The 18334-nt window shown below is 28.3% G+C and overlaps 1 protein-coding gene across 1 annotated transcript; it reads right to left on the bottom strand.

The window, feature by feature from the left end:
• Positions 1-8173: 8173 nt before the first annotated feature.
• On the bottom strand, positions 8174-18046 carry LOC132940818 (maltase A1-like). The gene is made up of 10 exons (XM_061008597.1): positions 17859-18046; positions 17532-17698; positions 17287-17466; positions 15714-15871; positions 15111-15236; positions 13346-13590; positions 12217-12415; positions 10800-11251; positions 9806-9952; positions 8174-8604 (listed from the first exon to the last, which is right to left on the bottom strand). The coding sequence occupies exons 1-10, from the start codon at positions 17870-17872 to the stop codon at positions 8430-8432; spliced, it is 1863 nt and encodes a 620-aa protein (XP_060864580.1). The 5' UTR covers positions 17873-18046; the 3' UTR covers positions 8174-8429.
• Between the last annotated feature and the right edge of the window lie 288 nt (positions 18047-18334).

The raw sequence follows: 18334 nt of genomic DNA, 5'->3' as shown, positions 1-18334 counted from the left end.
TACTCCAATTTCCAGTAATAAAATAATACTAAAAATAAACTTGTGTTAAAACAGCCGATAAGATAACATGCATTAAAAATAGGGAATATACCGTCATACACTCATACCAACATCACAATTCACAAACCCAACTACCCAATTACTGTATTTATGTATAAAATATTTACGTCCCGTTAGTGTATACCAATATAAACTGGAAACTCATTCTGATAAACGCAAAATTACAGTTTAAATAATATTTTTTGCACAATAGCAGATGGGGGTGCTAAGCACCCCCTGTCACCCCCGTATGTGCGTCAATGATGCTGATAAATCATTAATAGAGACGCGTTGATCGCTTTTATGTGCTTCAAATTGTTTACACGAGTGAGCTGGGTATGGCTCCATCATAGATAATAAAGATATAACATAATGGATAGGACATAATAGTCTTATCAGCGGTCTGATCTTCGAGGGGAACAATTCGAGACCAAATCGAGTATCGACTATCAATATAAAGGAGTCTCAATTGCCTTCCGCGGGAACGCGGCCTCAAGTGTATTTAACATAGGCGTGGACTATCCATATCTTTATTATCCATGGGCTTCATCCATAGCATGGATTAAGGTGTCAACAATCTAAGGATCCACTTGGCAATCAAACACTTAAGTTCAGCAACCTGCAAATTAAGATCTTTTTATTCAAAGTGTCCTAATAAGTCATAAGAAGGTTAGTTAGGTAAACCTACGGTTAGTTGAAGCTATGGTTATGATAGACGACTACCATCACCGGTCGTGAACTTTGCGATGATCCTTTCCTACTAACTATCAAGGTATTCGATATTGTAAACAAAACAATGAAAGAAAATATTTAAATATTATTAATTTGGTTAGGTTAGGTTAGGTTAGGATAGGGCAGGAAATTAGATGTTAACTAATTATCATAGTTTTTAACACGGTCTTAAAGACTGTCAGCAAGAGTTGTACCAGTATAGTTATTAAAAACTTAAATACAGCCAACATTAAATAATGATTCTTTTCCCACAACAAAATTATAAAATGTATTTTACAATATAACAAAATATTATTTTATTAGGGTTTTATAAGGTTTTCAATACTCATGAGTTTTTGTAAATAGAAAATGTATAAAATCAATAGTTTTAATTTAATATATGGTTTTGTGTTTTAATATCCTATTGTCAAAGAATTCTCAGGGTTTTCTTTCCACATTTTTTTACATTGTACTAAATCTAATTTTTTTCCGCACATATTTACAAAGAATAAAACAGATATCTGACTATGTTTTTATTTGCATTTAGACTTTATAGTTTGTAATTTAATATTGACTGTAGACCCACTGCAAACACAATATTATTTTAAATTAAACATTATAATTCCTTCATAAATTACAATCACATAGTAGAGTCCGTGCAGGACCTTTTCTTATTTAATTTCTTTGCATCCTTTATAATTTACATTCATTTTTATACATTTTCTAATACATATATTACCGTGATACACCTCTGATCATAATAACTGTTCGCATTATTATAATGTAAATAACACCTAGTTTTTGGATTGTAGTTAATATGTATTGCAGTATTTAGCTTCCAGCGTATTCTTTTGTTTAGTGTAATTTCAACCAAATTTCTCAAACAATTTTTTTTTCACTTCATTGAACTCTAGTAAATTTTTTTGTATAAAAATTTTTCAAGATTAACCGGCTATACCTGGGAGTACGCTGAGTACCTGTGTATATAATATATAATTTGAAAAGAAACTGGCTAGGTTCTCTCATGTTCCCTATTCAATTTATTTTTTTATATATTTAACTTTTTTTATTCTTTTATATATATCTTTTTTTAAAACATTAACAACTTGGTGCCATATAATTTTTTTAAAATTTTTTATCCGCTTCTTAAAATACGTTTTCCTGCGGTAGCCCACGTTCCCCTTTCAGTTTTTTTTCATAAATTTAATTCAATTGATTTTTAATATGAATATTTTCAAATTTGTGAGTCTTCAGAGAATTTTTTTCAGTTATTTAATTCCTATCTAGATCTTTCTATATATATTTTTTAAACACTGACAAGCCGGCGCCAACACCCTCCTTCATATTTTTTTTTTGTAATGTAACTCTACTTGAATATTTAGAATTGACGTGAATATTGATAACTTGGTGCCTGTAAATAATCATTCTTTAATGAACTAAATGTTTTAAATAGTTTTTTCTGTTTAAGATTCTGGGCATTTTCGTTTGAAATTTGTAATATGTATTCCTACAGTAAATTTTTTCAAATTTATTTTTAAGTTTTCTAAAATGCATTTGCCTGCGGGCGCCAATACCCTCCTTCAATTTTTTTTTTAAATTTAACCTCTAGCCAAATTTTTTAAACATTGACAATCCCGTACCCATTTAAATAATCCTTATTTCATGAAATAATTAAATGGTTTTTTCTGTTTAATATTCTGGGCATTTTAGTTTGTACTTTGTAATGTGAATTCCTACAGTTAAATTTTTTCAAAATTTTTTTTTGGTTTCCTAAAATGCATTTGCCTGCGGGCACCAATACCCTCCTTCAATTTTTTTTTAAAATTAAACATCTAGTTGAATATTTTGTATTGACTTGAAAATTGATAACTTGGTGCCCTATGAATAATCATTCTTTTATGAACTAAATATTTTGAATAGTTTTTTCTGTTTAAGATTCTGGGCATTTTAGTTTGTGCTTTGTAATGTGTATTCCTACAGTTAAATTTATTTAACATTTTTTTTTGGTATCCTAAAAAGCATTTGCCTGCGGGCGCCAACACCCCCCTTCAATTTTTTTTTTAGGATTTAACCTCTAGCCAAATATTTTAAACATTGACAATCTGGTACCTCTTGAATAATCCTTGTTTAATGAAATAAATATTTTAAATAGTTTTGTCTGTTTAATATTCTGGGCATTTTAGTTTGAACTTTTAATGTATTTTTCTTCTGTAAAATTATTTCAAATTTTTTTTTGGTTTCCTAAAAAGCATTTGCCTGCGGGCGCCAACACCCTCCTTCAATTTTTTTTTTTAGTAATGTAACTCTAGTTGAATATTTTGTATTGACTTGAAAATTGATAACTTGGTGCCCTATGAATAATCATTCTTTAATGAACTAAATATTTTAAATAGTTTTTTCTGTTTAAAATTCTGGACATTTTAGTTTGTACTTTGTAATTTGTATTCCTACAGTTAAATTTATTCAAAAATTTTTTTTGGTTAGGTTAGGTTATCTACAATTTAGTACCTCTTGAATAATCCTCGTTTAATGAAATAAATATTTTAAATAGTTTTTTCAGTTAATATTAGTTTTTTTCAAAATTTTTATTTTGTTTTCTAATATGCATTTGCCTGCAGGTTCCAACACCCTCCTTCAATTTTATTTTAGAATTTAACCTCTAGCCAAACTTTTTAAACATTGACTATTAAGTACCCTTGAATAATCCTTATCTTTAATGAACTAAATATTTTAAATAGTTTTTTCTGTTTAAGATTCTGGGCATTTTAGTTTGTACTTTGTAATGTGTATTCCTACAGTTAATTTTTTTCAAAATTTTTTTTTTGGTTTTCTAAAATGCATTTGCTTGCGGGCGCCAACACCCTCCATCAATTTTTTTTGTAGGATTTAACCTCTAGCCAAATGAAATAATATTATCTTGAAACACGAGCACAGTGTCAATACACGATTATCCGAACAATTATCTTCTCGGTGAAATAACCATTTAGTTCATAATACAATGTGTGTCACAATAAGGAATGATTTACGAAATGAAAATGACGTGTGTCAATTAAACGTCACCAAAATAACAGCAACCTGTCCTTGTGAGTTCTTATAATATTATTATTATTTATTACGTACCTACGCACACCGATTGTGTTCAATATGAATTTAACAAAAGTAAAATATTATGTTAATTGTTAAATTGCATGTCGCAATTATAGTGTACCTAAATTCTTATATACGTATAAGTAGTGTAACGAAAACTGTATGGTTGCTGTTTTTCGGTAACTCAGTGATGAAATAATATTAATATAGGTATACCGCCAATGCTTTGTAATAATTTTCAGACGATCATTTGCAACGTTTTAATGACGTGTATTGTTTTGCATACAATATATACACGAAATTCTGTTATAGTTGATTGTTGTTGATAAATTGCAAACGTAAATAATTATAAATACACCCACGTTATAATATATATATTATTTTCGTACGTATATAACCGTAAGATCATAACCATACTGGTATTCGTCCTAAATATACGCTGCATTTTATTTTCAAGCAATTGTAATTAAATTCAGTGTTTTTTCTAATTATACGATGACAAATTAGCTTTATTTTACTTGTTAAGGAAGTTAGTATTACTGTTCAAAAATTATATATTCTTCTCAAACAGCAGAGTTTCAGAAAAATTACGAAACAACACTACTTATTATACATGACTTTTGTAGGTTCATATTCATAATTTTAACAATTTATTCCGGTATCACTCATGAATGTGAAAAGCAAAATAATATAATTTAATTGATTGATTATGGTCTTCAGTGAAACGTTCATAATATCTATAGGTTTCCAACTACGTCATAACAAATTAAAAAATCCTACATAATACCATATTATGATTATAAATCCAAATATATTTATAAACACATAAAAGTACCACATGATACTACGTGAAGTACTTAAGAGGATGTCAGCGCACTATTTGTTTTCTCTTTCTGGCCCACTCGCAACATGTACAAAACGCATTAAAGCAGAATCATTTTTTCTATGTTTTTAAGTAATCTTAGAGTAAAATCACCTATTACAAAAAAGATAAAGAATAATATTTTTGAGAAAATGACATATCGATTTTATATTTTATTGTTATTTGACATTGTATTCGACTTTCAAAATAAAAAAAATTTTGTAAATTTAAATAATGTTTAAATTGTTTTGGTACAATATTTCGACAAATCGATATGTCATTCCCTAAAAAATATTATTCTCCATGTTTTTTATAATAAGTAATGTTACTCTAAGATAACTTAAAAACATAGAAAAAATGATTTTTCGTAAATGTGTTTTGTCTATGTTGGGCGTGGGCCAGAGAGAGAAAACAAATACTATGCTGACATCCTATTAATATAATTTATTTAGTTGTTTTTTTTTTCATGAACGATACATTAAAAAGTTTTACATTAATTTCAAGTAATTCATTATTCCATATAGCAATACATATTGCAATGTGGTAGGTGTATAGTTACCATACAAAACAAGATTAATATATAATCAAAACTTATGTTAATCTGTATTACTGCAGATTAGATTAACGAATAAAATAAACATAAATATTTTATTTAATTATTTAGCAAATTTGTAAACCGTTTTTAGCACATGAATAATTTTAATGACATATAATATTAAACATTATATTTTGATAATATTTGCAAGTGAGCAACATTTTCTTTGTACTTTGTAAGTTATTCAAGTTAACTATTTGATTTACATCTTGGGTTTTTAATAACCAGAACCAGACAATTTAAATTTTATATTTTAGGCATTTCTTAATATATTAGCAAATAATACATTATAAATATCCATTCATTTTTATTTTTAATTGATCTACGTCTTGCTTTTTCTTGTTGCATTTGAACGTTCTCCGGGTTTGCATTGAGTTGTCCAAACATATTAAATGTTATCAAAATGTTTACTGAAATTATCTGAAAATTGAATAACTGTACGAAATCATTGAGTTTAAACATAAATATTACATTATCGATCGTAAATTATAATATTTTATTATTGTTTAATACAATAAACTAGGTACATGTTTTATATTATAAAGTCTAGCTTTCTCACTAATTAATAAATAATATAATATACATAGGTAGTTATAAAGTAATAATTCTGTGGTTTTGGATACGGATTTTTCAATTTTTCAATAGTTAATACTTAATCCTAAATGTTTAAATATACCAAATCCAAAACAACTGTGGAAACTGTATAGGTGTATTAAAAAATAATCAACTTTGATTTTAATATAATTATTATATTATGGTTATACTATACTAGTATACTATATTATGACCGCAAACCGCAAGTCAGATATCAAAATTATAAATACAATTTTTTTTATAAGTTTATTAAAAATTTATACTAAACAGAATACCAATTTCGTAAAATTGCCGATTTGTCAACATGACAATTTGTTTGAGGTATTATAACGTAGAACTACCCATAGGCACAAATTGACTAAATTTTTTGGGGGGACTCAAGCCCCCCTCCCCATAGGCCATATTTCTTAGTACCACAGAATATAAAAATTAGTACTAATTACTAGATTTTGAACTGGGGGGACTTGACCAACATTTGGGGGGACTAAGTCCCCCCAAGCCCCCCTCCCCTTATTTGCACCAATGGAACTAGCTATTAACTATGTATCGTAATGAATCTACAAATTATAATCTGTCGAAATTATATTGACACTTGATCATATTATAATAATGTGGTATTCTACTGCATGGTAGGTACTATAAAATATTAACACATGTATTAGGTAAGTATCAAGTGTTTCGAAATAACTGACTTAGTTCATAGTTATAATCCGGGTTGGACATTAACTGATATAGCAACATGTAACTTGCATTTCATATTGGGTTGGTACAGTCGGTAAGGAACACGTGAACCTATGTGTGGCACCCATCCGGGAACTTGTTGCAGCGGCTGTTGCTTACTTTCAATCACGCGTACATTTAGCCACTGCGCCGCGCCGAGCCACTAAGATATTTTTATTTTTAGCATTTATTTGTACTTTGTAACGTGTATTTGTATCAACCATTTTAGAGTAACATGTAACTGCGCAGGTTACAATTTAATAAGTAACTAGCTTGTAAAAATTGGTCATTGTGTATCAATTTTATCAATAGTCACCACGATGTAATAGTAATAGTTGAATTTTTATTGTACATTTAGTTTTATCTATTACATCGTAATAGATTATTCATATTATAAATAATTAGTAACTATATCCAAATTATTAATAAAACCAAATTAATTTAAATTGTTTAGGTATATCAAAGCATATGCCAAATTAGTAATTAGTAATATTTAAATTAATATATTCACAATAAGGAACATACACAACTACACAAGTATCAAATAATGCAATTTTAATTTTCTTAAACCTAAATTAATATAATAATATTTTATTTGTTTTATTTTGAGTTTATAGATAAACCTACAATGGTTCCACAGTTATAATGCAGATTACAGACAAGCAGTATAGTATTATAGATCAACCCCTCTGTGACCGAGTTAATTATTTTGAATTTCTAAATATTAATAAATAATAATTTTGACAACTATCAGTATATAGTATATACAAATAATAAAAGTCTTAAAATAAACCGTCAGTACCCCTACGCGTGAACAGTTTTCAGCCTGAGCAAGAAAAAAAATGTAATTATGTATTTGTTGTGCCAAACTACTACTAGTGTCGACTGCAAAATTTAAAAAACTACTGTCCTTAAAAAAAAAATCAAAAACATTGGTGAAGTAAAGTATATAAAAAAATGCATTAGCGATAGTAATTCATTTTATTAAAATATAACATTAAGTTTTGCCCGAAAATTGATAAATAGGCAACTCAACACACATGCAAACATATAATGCACGTTTTTATTTAAAGTTTTTTTATAAAACTTGTTTTATATCGGTGATTTATTTAATGTAAAAATAATTTAAAATTTGTGAATTAATAACTAGCTATTAATTACCAAGAATAGAAAGTCTAAAAATAATGAAATATCATGACAAAAATATATCTTATTTGCGCATTGCACATTATGTTTACGATTAAAAATATATGATTAACACAACTCGGGCTTAAAAATCGAAAAATAAATAAATATTGCTCACGTAGCTCGTAAGCAGCCTCTCAAATATACTATATCTACACACAATATGTACTTACGTGCGAAATATGATACTAAGACGAGGGCGTGTTGTCGTTTTCCAAGCATACTAATGTATGTATTAGGTAATAGGTATGTAATATAAACCAACGAAATACGTTGCTATGTTACAGGCACGACAAACTATAATCGTTTCAAATTAGAGGTATTGATTATGACATTTAGGCCACAAGGTATCGATCACCATTCACTAATTTACCGCGTGATTACCTAATTTTTTTTCTCCAATTTTTATTTTTTTCGAAATAATCAATACAATAAAATATAAAATATTGTAAACGCAATTTTGAAGTCCAATGATAACTATTAATTATAAGAAATGAACATTATACATTTCAAAACTATAACGATGTAGGTATTGTACCTGTATTCTAATTTATATTATTTTAAATTAGAAGTGGCGTTTTTTTTCGAATAAATTAGCGTTCTTAGAAATAATCAATGTTCATAGATGAGTGACGACTACGGGTTGGTAAGTATGAAACCCAAGGCGACCACGAACATTGCCACTGGAAACACCAGCGATGATCGAGATATCGACGGGGTTGTCGACGAGGATGACGAAGAATGTCTTTTGTTGCACAAAACCATGGCAGATTTTGGTCTCAATTTGAATCCATTTGCTTTAAGTGAATATCTAAATGGTAAAAAAAAAAAACCATTAAAACATTTACCTTTAGGTACAGACTTACAGTACAACAATATGACTGATAATATAAGCAATGTATATATTATTTTATATGTATTATAATTTATAATATAATATAATACATATAAAATGTATTATAATCGTATATATAAGTATACTTATACATACGGTTACGGGTACCACATAATTTAGGTTGTAGTAAAATGATCTAACTTATCAATCACCTAAAACCATTAAAAATCCGTTCACAGGAAAAACACGCATACACTCATGTATGCCTATTTAAAAAAATTAGAAATCGACGATTAACGCATTTTACCGGTCTAATTAGTTGAAAAATAATATTTAAAAATGAACTGAAATGTAATTTGTTTTACATTTAATATTTTATCCGGTATATAAATTATATTATGATTGGCAATATAGATCAATTATATTATTATACACCCATTAAATTTTTATGCGTTTTAAATCGCATAATATTTAACTATTGCCCAAAATTAATAACAAATTTACAGTTGTAAAATACATTTAGACACTTAGTACCTACTATACAGCGATATTTTATTTTATAAATTGTTTTGAGGACACCACACAACTGCTATTTAAGGCGTTTTATATAGGCAAGATTAATGAAATGTCAAGAAAAATATTACTATTCTTAAAACTAATCTAAAATATTTTTAAATGTCTTCACCTACATGGTTGTCGCGTAATTATGAGATTAAAATAAAATAGATAAATGGTTTTATGCAAAACAGCCTTACGAGTACAATTTTTACAGCAGTTTTACCAATCTTCACATGGCACGAAATATCTGGGTCGTAGCGGTTTTATTTTATTTTACATCAATACTATTACTTATTTACTTACTATACATATTAGTATAGTCTATAAAAAATAAACTTACGAATGAATGATTTAGATTGTCTTTAAATTATCAAAAAAATACAAAATACAAAAAAAGCTATGCCATGGATAAAGTATACATTTCCAAACATTGTGAACATTTGGTAAAGTTACTGAAAATACTGTCTACAAATGTGTGTCTCGCGTATAACCATTTTCGCGGATAAATTATGGATGTCTTAACGATGCCTACTGCTCATGTAGGTTCTTTTTTATTTTATACCACGTTGTGCTTATCAAGTATTACTAAAATGAAATATCATAATTAATTGCTCCTCACCCTATTGAGTATTGTGAATTGACGCTTGGCGTGTGTACCAGCCACGTTTCGTCTTTTTCCAAAGTTGGCCAATTACTCAAGTCGACACGTTCGTCCTCCGAGCCCACGTTCATTACCACTAGGTAAGTTTCTGCTGACGGCAGTGACCTAGTCAAATGACAAAACGCAAAATCGTAGATAAAGTACCGTTGGCCGTTCATAGGTCAATAATAAGAGTGCACGGATATCAAATGTATGTACGTTTCTTAAACATATTATTTGGAGATATTTCATTATATTTTTCTGTGTTATACAGACACAAGTGTATGGACAAACTTAATAGTTAGTAGACAGGCCATTTTCACTTGTGCGGGATCTTCAAAAACGATTAAATCACTTAATCACCACGCAAATAGTAATAATATCGCGTTTCTGCACGTTAACCTCACGATCACTGCGATCGATAATAATATAATGTTATAAAAATAAATTATCGTCACAAAAGATTGTTTGTTCGATATATTATTGTATTATAATTATTGAACAAATGAATACCTAGGTAATAAAAAGGTGTATGTTAACATGTGAATCCCAAGGTTAGGATAAATTAATAAATCAAATAGGTACCTATATCAACAAGTTGGTTGTCAAAAATAATTGTTTTCATATTTTTGACACATTTAATGTGTATATAGGCAATGGGCTTTATTGGGCAGCTAGCTAACACCTGTGACTGCACTGTTATTGAAGAATAAAAAATGAGAAATTAAAATATTTTCATTATTACCTAGAGTTATATTAATCAGGTATGCCTATAAATGATTAGTACCACTACCCATTATATTTCTTAATTTCCTTATATTATTGCGTATGTGTTTCATTTTTGATTATTATTTTATTAGAATCACCACCATTGAGGCGAGGGAAAGCTAATTAATTTGTTTGATATGGAAATGCATTCTCCGAGGTCTGCAGGTCAAATTACGCGTGCACCGTGCACCACCTTACCACCTACCTGGTAAACGCGTACACCCACTGGGACAGCTCTCTGCCGTCGAACGAACCGCGCTGCACCGTCCGGGTCTTCCGGAGCCTGGCCAACCGCTTGTACACGGTGTAGTGGCTGCAGTGCTGCTTGCGCTGCGCGTCCAGGTTCAGCTTCCAGTAGTTGGGGTTCACCGGCAACCACGGTTTCGAGGATACCGTGAACCCGGCGTTGGCACTGGCGTTCCACTGGTACGGCGACCTGGCAGGGTCCCTGCTCAATGTCCGGAAACCGCTGAGCCCCGCGTTCCGACCCCTCGGGTCCACCGTCTGTTCCCAGCGGATGACCGTGTCCGACATGCCGATCTCCTCGCCCATGTACGTGAACGCGGCGCCGGGCAACAACATGTTCAGCATGTTCATGGCGTCCACCATTTCGCCACCAAACCGGGTGGCCACGCGCGGATTGTCGTGGTTCCCGATCTGCACACATAAAGCGTATTAAATTGTATATTTTATTTTTGTGATGTGCCCGAATAAAAAATCATTTATTTTGTGAAAATTAGTTTTGTCAAAGTGTAATAGAAAAAAATATACCCAAAATTATGGGTGATAACCAACAGGAGAAGCTGTTGATGAAATGTATTAGTCTGTAGTCACCATATGTTTACTTATTACTTAAGTTTGTGTTTTGTATAGGTATTCGCTTTTATACCGTACAAATATTAAAATTTAAACTTTAAACCAGCTTTAACCTACGATAATTACAGACATACGTAATTTTACTGTTAAAAAAAACAAAACTAGTTCGTCATAAAATGAATTTTAATAAAAAAAAACAATGTGTGGCATAATTTCATATGCTTTTTCAGTGTTGTTTAAAGCTGTAAATTTCTAACTTAACTAATACTATGCATCATTTATAGATAAGTAGTACCTATATAAAGTTATTTAAAAAATATATATGTACTAAATATGATAGTATACAGAACACAGTTTTTAAAAGTTTAACTAATATTCTATACTTGGACTCTTGCCTGTTGAGTGTTGACAATTTAAAAATAAAATTATATATTAGGTATGTGTAAACTGACTATATTATTATATAATATTACATAACTTAGTGTGATTGTTGTATTTATTGTTTTTTATTAAAACCATTATTATTATCCAACACATATTTAAGGTAGATAATGGGATTTGTAGAAACTACATATTATTAATAATTATATAAGTAATTTATTATTGAATAAAAATATTGACAAACATGTCTACTTTTGCTTTTTTATATTATATTAGAAATCAAATATATATATATATTATATAATATTAAATATGGTAAGCAAAATGTTTAAAATCTATATTGATGACAATTTGGATTTAACCTATAGATATTACAGAGAGCGAGAGAGATGTCTGAATAAAGACTAACTCGCGACAATACTTACCACCCAGTTCGCACTTTTTCCATCAGGCATATTTTCCAACCAATTATTTATCGCTTCGTTGAATTTAGTGGCGTTCGAATATTCATTTAGTCGATCGATCAATCCAAAATTAAATGGCATATGTGCTCCCAAATTGGTATCATTACCATAATATCTCATAGTGTTTTCCATAGAAGTGTATGCTTCAGTTATCATAACTCTAAACACAGTGATAAAATTTATTATTCGGATATATTATGATATTTTTAATTAACAGGGCAACGACAAACATTGAAATTTTATATTTACTAACTATATTTGTTCTAGGAGTAGGTTTTAAGAGGACGTGTCGCACCAGTATAATTATATTATGAATTTCTGTTATCCTCATCTTATACAAAAGTACAACAAAGCAGATTTGAACGATACAATTTTGTGTTATTAGCTTAAAAATTAGTGTGACGACCTATTATCAGTCTTATCTAAAAGTAACGAAATTATCTGTAAGCAGGTCCATTGGTTTTTAACAATATTTAAATTTTTAAGCAATTTATGAAAATTAATTGTTTTAATTGTCATTTTACACATACTCATAACTCACTTAAAAATCAATACATTATAAAAACCAATGCTCAAAGATAATATAAATTCTTACCTTTAAGTTTTTTAAGTTTTATATCTTTATAGTTTATATATCTTATATTCACGTAACAACACAAAATTGGTTGGACTGAACTCAAATTTTCTAAGTTGCATGTTTAAAAGTTAGAGGCAAACACATGCGGGTAATACGTCCTCTTAAAGTTTCGTAATTTAAGGTTTTTATAAACAGAATAAATAAGAGTAAAATTTTAAAATGTTTGAATAATGTATGCACAATATACATATTTTATCATATAATATCATTTGATCTAAAATAATCGGTAACAATATTACGGTATTTCAAATTTGAGAATTTGAGAATTTTCAAAGAAATCATTAAAATTGTTTAATTTTTGTATAATACTGTTTATTATTATTACGAATAAATATAATTTATGGTACTTATCTGATAGATACTAAAATATACTAAATTAAAAATTGATCCATAGTGAAATGTTAAATGTTAATAGTTATATAGTTAAATAATTAGTGTGATACCAGTATATACCTGCTTTTTCCATCTTTCTGTTTGTATTCATCTATTACTTCCCTAAACTGATTAATCATATCATACGTTTCATCTAAATCCATTGTATTAGGATGATAATATTGTTCATAAGTATTTTTCTCTTTTTTAGCAAGCTCTTCGGGTTTTCTGATATCGTCTAAAAAGTCTGGATGCTCGAACAAAAACGGTACGGCATCTACTCTGTACCCATCTACACCAAGATCCAACCAAAATCTCAAGTTGTTCTACACAAAAAAAAATATTTTTATTTAATTATGAAACATAAGGCGTATGTCCTATTTGTCTTTAAGGGTTTATTCAAACATAAATCGAAGAAATATGATTGTGGGTATGTATGCTAAAAGTAAAGATTTTTAAAACTATATTAAGTACTTATTTAATAATACTATACAAAGGCTAATAAAACAGTAAAATAAAATTTTGATAACTTAAAAACTTACAAGCTACCTATATGAACGATTTTGATTTAACTATAGATAATTACAAATGTAAAAACCGTGGAAGTAACTCTACTGTATAGCCTAGTTGTTTAGTAGTACTATAAAAAAAAGAAGATAATAGGTAACTATGAAGTATAAGTGGGTATTAATTATAAGCTAGTTAAAAAGTTAAAGCAAAGTTAGAAATTATTTTTTTTTACACATGCATAGTGCATACACATGCATATATTATCATTGTAAAACCAATAGGTATATTAACCAATCCTCTCAGAAACTAATATGAATTCAGATGAGTACCAGAGTACCCATAAATATAATAATTTACGTGTATGTAAGTAGTATTAATTAAACATAAAACGAATTATTAGTCATAACTAATATAAAAAGAGTAGCATTTCCGTATAAACACTTGGAAGACGTCATGTTATGAGTTTCTCATACAATAATAATAGGTAGGTATGTATTTTATATTGTAATTTATTATCGTATTATATAATGTTTAATTATCTGGAAAAAGTTAGCGAGTTGTACGGGAAAATCACTTGTCTATTTTCTACCCTACACTTATACTCATGTCTAAGTATATTTTTCTTTTTAAATCAATTAAATTTTTTTACTTAATATTTCAGGTATTAAATTCCATGCAAATTCTACATTGGTATTATTTTTATTGTAATTTATTTTTTAAAAGTAAGGAGAGCTTCAAAACTTTTATGTAACGCTTTTTAAAAATAAATAAATTCTAACTAGATAATACTTTTAACATGTTTTTTGAATTTGGTATATCATTACTTTGAAATCTAATATTATAACATACTACTTCCACCATCCTGTTCCAAGGTGCACGGTGAGTGAACCGAAAATAGTGTCCAAACAAGGACTCTCTATAAGGTTAAATTTACGATTACAATTACTTTGTGTAATAATTAGAAATTTACAATTAATTTTAAATATTTTAATTAATACACTAATTTATTGTTGTGTGACTGACTCCTTATTTTATGTTATAGACGTTTGTCCTTGAATACAGAAGTATTTGAGAAACAATAAACATCTAGGTACAATTAAAACTAAATTAAAATATAGTTTTATTAATTACACGTAAAATATCAAAGAAAATGTATGGTCAATACAACGTTAAAAGTCAAGTTATGTAATAGGTTGTTACTAACATAAGAATCACCATTAATTATCATAATTGTTCGTTATGCCCTGACAGTTTATAGTTTTTAATCTTAATATATATCTAAGTATATTATATTGTATTGTTTTATTATTATTTTTTCTCTAAGATGTATTCTTACTTTCATTTCTTTAACCAATTCTTTATTTCTGTAATTTAAATCTGGTTGTTTACGGTCAAATTGGTGTAAATAATACTGTTCACGTTTTTTATTCCATGTCCATGCTGAATTACTGAATAAACTTTGCTGAAAAAATGTATACATAATAATATTATACGTTTATACAATATTTTTAAAAAATAATTATTTATTTATTTGTTTTTTTATTTAATTTGGGGGGGGGGGGGGGGTTGAGGCTTCGAAAACTGAGGTCATTAGCATGTGGAATTGTGGGAGAGGGTACTGTAGGTTTTGAACACGTGTGTGTTTGTTTTGACAAAATTTTCAAGTGGTAACCTGTAGGTATCTGCCATACCCGGATGGGGGGATGGCGGCCTCTCTCTCCGGACACAGTGACTGCCCGAAGAAAAATGCCACTTGTGGCCGCTCAGTCCCCCTATAATTTATTATTATGCTAATTAAAATAAAATATAAAAGTATAACAATTGCAAAAAAAAAAATTCAATACGCAGAATACGCTGTTACAGACATTTTTTTTTAAACGTCATAAATAAAAACAAACAAAATATTATATTATGATTTTGAATTCTTGAAATACTTTACCCAATTATTTGGTGGCATTATCGAATTATTGTCATTGCATTTAGCATCTCTCCATACATAATAATCTTTGTATGGCATAATTTTGTCCACAGACTTTTTAAACCATTCGTGTTCATCACTTGAATGATTAGGTACGAAGTCCAAAATAATTTTAATGCCTAAAATATAATAATTATTACTCTAGATTTTTATGACAAATAAAAATGCATTGTTAAATATTACTATTTATGTGCATACCCTCATTTTTTAAATTTTTAAATTTTTGAATTTAATTATGAATTTATTAAAGTACCTGGTACTTATTATACTTAAGTACAGTATTTTAAATTATTAAGATTTTTTATCTAACTTTTTTTAAACATTTTGATGTACCTATCTAAATTGAAATTTGAATGGGTAATTTTTGAGTTATATAACATTGTTTAGTAAATTAATAAGTTTATGACATAATGGATTCGGCATAATATGGGGCCTATGTTGATATAATATTTTTAGTAATTCATATCAATGTATTGACATTTTATAATTGCAAACATTTCCGATTATACTATATCCAATATAAGATTTGATTTATATTTTTGTAAACCTTTTTTAAAGACTATTACCCTTTGTATATAATATATTTTAATAATTTAGAAATTACTCGTTCAAATTTTAATCAATAGGTAAAATTCAAAATTTTCAAAAAAATCATCTTTATAACTATTTACAAGTTTAAAAAAAGAACCATGTATCGCCACGGGACACTCATTAAATGGTATAATATAATATAATATAAATACTTAGAAGTATGGTTCTTAAAATTTCTGGAAATCAGAGATTATATAAATATATTATGAAAATAAAGAATTGAGGTGAGCATGCTTGGTGAATCATCCTGTATATATTATAATGCATTATACTATTTGTTAATATACACATTTTTCTGAAAGTTAGGTTTCATGAAATTTATAAATAAACGTATTTTTAAAATTAGGGTGATATTTTAGAAAAATTACAGATTTATCAAGTGTTATAATTTAGAGACACTATCTTACGTTTTTATTAGCTATTTAATATAGTCAATACTCAATATAGATTATAGAAAGAATATTAAATGGTTTAACTTCATTCTTCATTTTATGGGATAATTATTACAAAATATTAAGAAAAATAAAAATAAAATAATTTTTAGGTGTTTTAAAACATTTTTATGGACATTTGCAAAAGCAATTTTTTTCAAAACAAATAATAACTTATTCACAATAATTTAAATATTTACGAATATATCTATTAAAATGTACTAACTAATTTTGTGAATTGAAAATATTAAAATAAACTATTTTGGATAAATGAAAAAATGAATAAAAATAACTCACCTTAAATTTAAATAAGTAGGTAGGTACTCTCTATATTTTTAATTTTTATTAATTTATTTCGGTAATATATAAACATAACTATTTTGGTTTTGATAATTCAATCAATTATATTTTAAATAGGTGGTAATTCATTCATCTCAAAGTCATTAAAACAACATAATATTATTATTTTTTTATTTTTATTATTATTTCAAGTTGAAAATGTCTTTGCTTACCCAAAGATTGCAATTTTTTCTGCAACGAAACAAAATCATTCATTGTGCCATACACGGGATCAATCATATTGTAATCCGAAATATCATAACCAAAGTCTGCCATAGGTGATTTAAAAATGGGTGATAACCAAACGCAGTCCACTCCTATGTCTTTGAAGTGTTCGGCTTTCTCTTCAATCCCTTTACAAAATTTCAAAAACACACAATAAAACATTGAAATTTACGAAATAATAATATAACGTTACCTTTAAGATCTCCTATACCGTCACCATTGCTATCCTTAAATGATCTCGGATAGACTTGGTAGTAAACCGCAGTTTGCCACCACTCTAAACTTTTCTCTTCATTTTTGACGCAGGTTTTATTTGCGTTGGTGAAATGTTCCGAAAGATTTAGCAATAATAAAATCATGCTAAAAACAAAAAATAGGTGTAAAATAAAATATTTTTAGACGATTTGGTCACTCGAATGCATCTAGCGTGTATTTAGGTAATATTACTATGACTACGATAAAATGTGGTGAACAATAAGTAAATAAAATGATAATATTGTATCAGTGCTGTCACGCTTACCACTCACGACGCATAGTTAAGACCCGCGATAATCTATAAGTACTATAACGATATATGCCACTCGAACCGACAGAGTAAATATCGTCTACAATCGGATAGAAATTCAAAAGTTAACGAACGTCCACTAAACTTAAAACTATTTACTGGAATAAAACTAATAACGATCTGTATCATATAATTGTTTATAAATGAACTGTTTACGTCAAATGAGAACGTCTCAACTTACCTAATCAATGAACTTTGAACCTTAGATAAAACGAAAAACAAAATTACGTTTACGGTTTACCTATACAGAGTGTCCCGTGAGGATATACCCATTAGCCGCAGAGGGGGACTCGCCGCCCTGACAAAAACCGGTTTTTTTGCCGTTTTACCTATGAACTAAAAATATTATTAAAAATCATGAGATTAATGAAAATAAAATGTTGAAAAGTCAAAATTTTCACAAAAATAAACTCTATAAAATGGCTATCTTC

The sequence above is a fragment of the Metopolophium dirhodum genome, chromosome 3 (genome assembly GCF_019925205.1).
Source record: "Metopolophium dirhodum isolate CAU chromosome 3, ASM1992520v1, whole genome shotgun sequence".
Taxonomy (NCBI): Eukaryota; Metazoa; Arthropoda; class Insecta; order Hemiptera; family Aphididae; genus Metopolophium; species Metopolophium dirhodum.
This window is presented reverse-complemented; position numbering and strand designations above follow the sequence as displayed.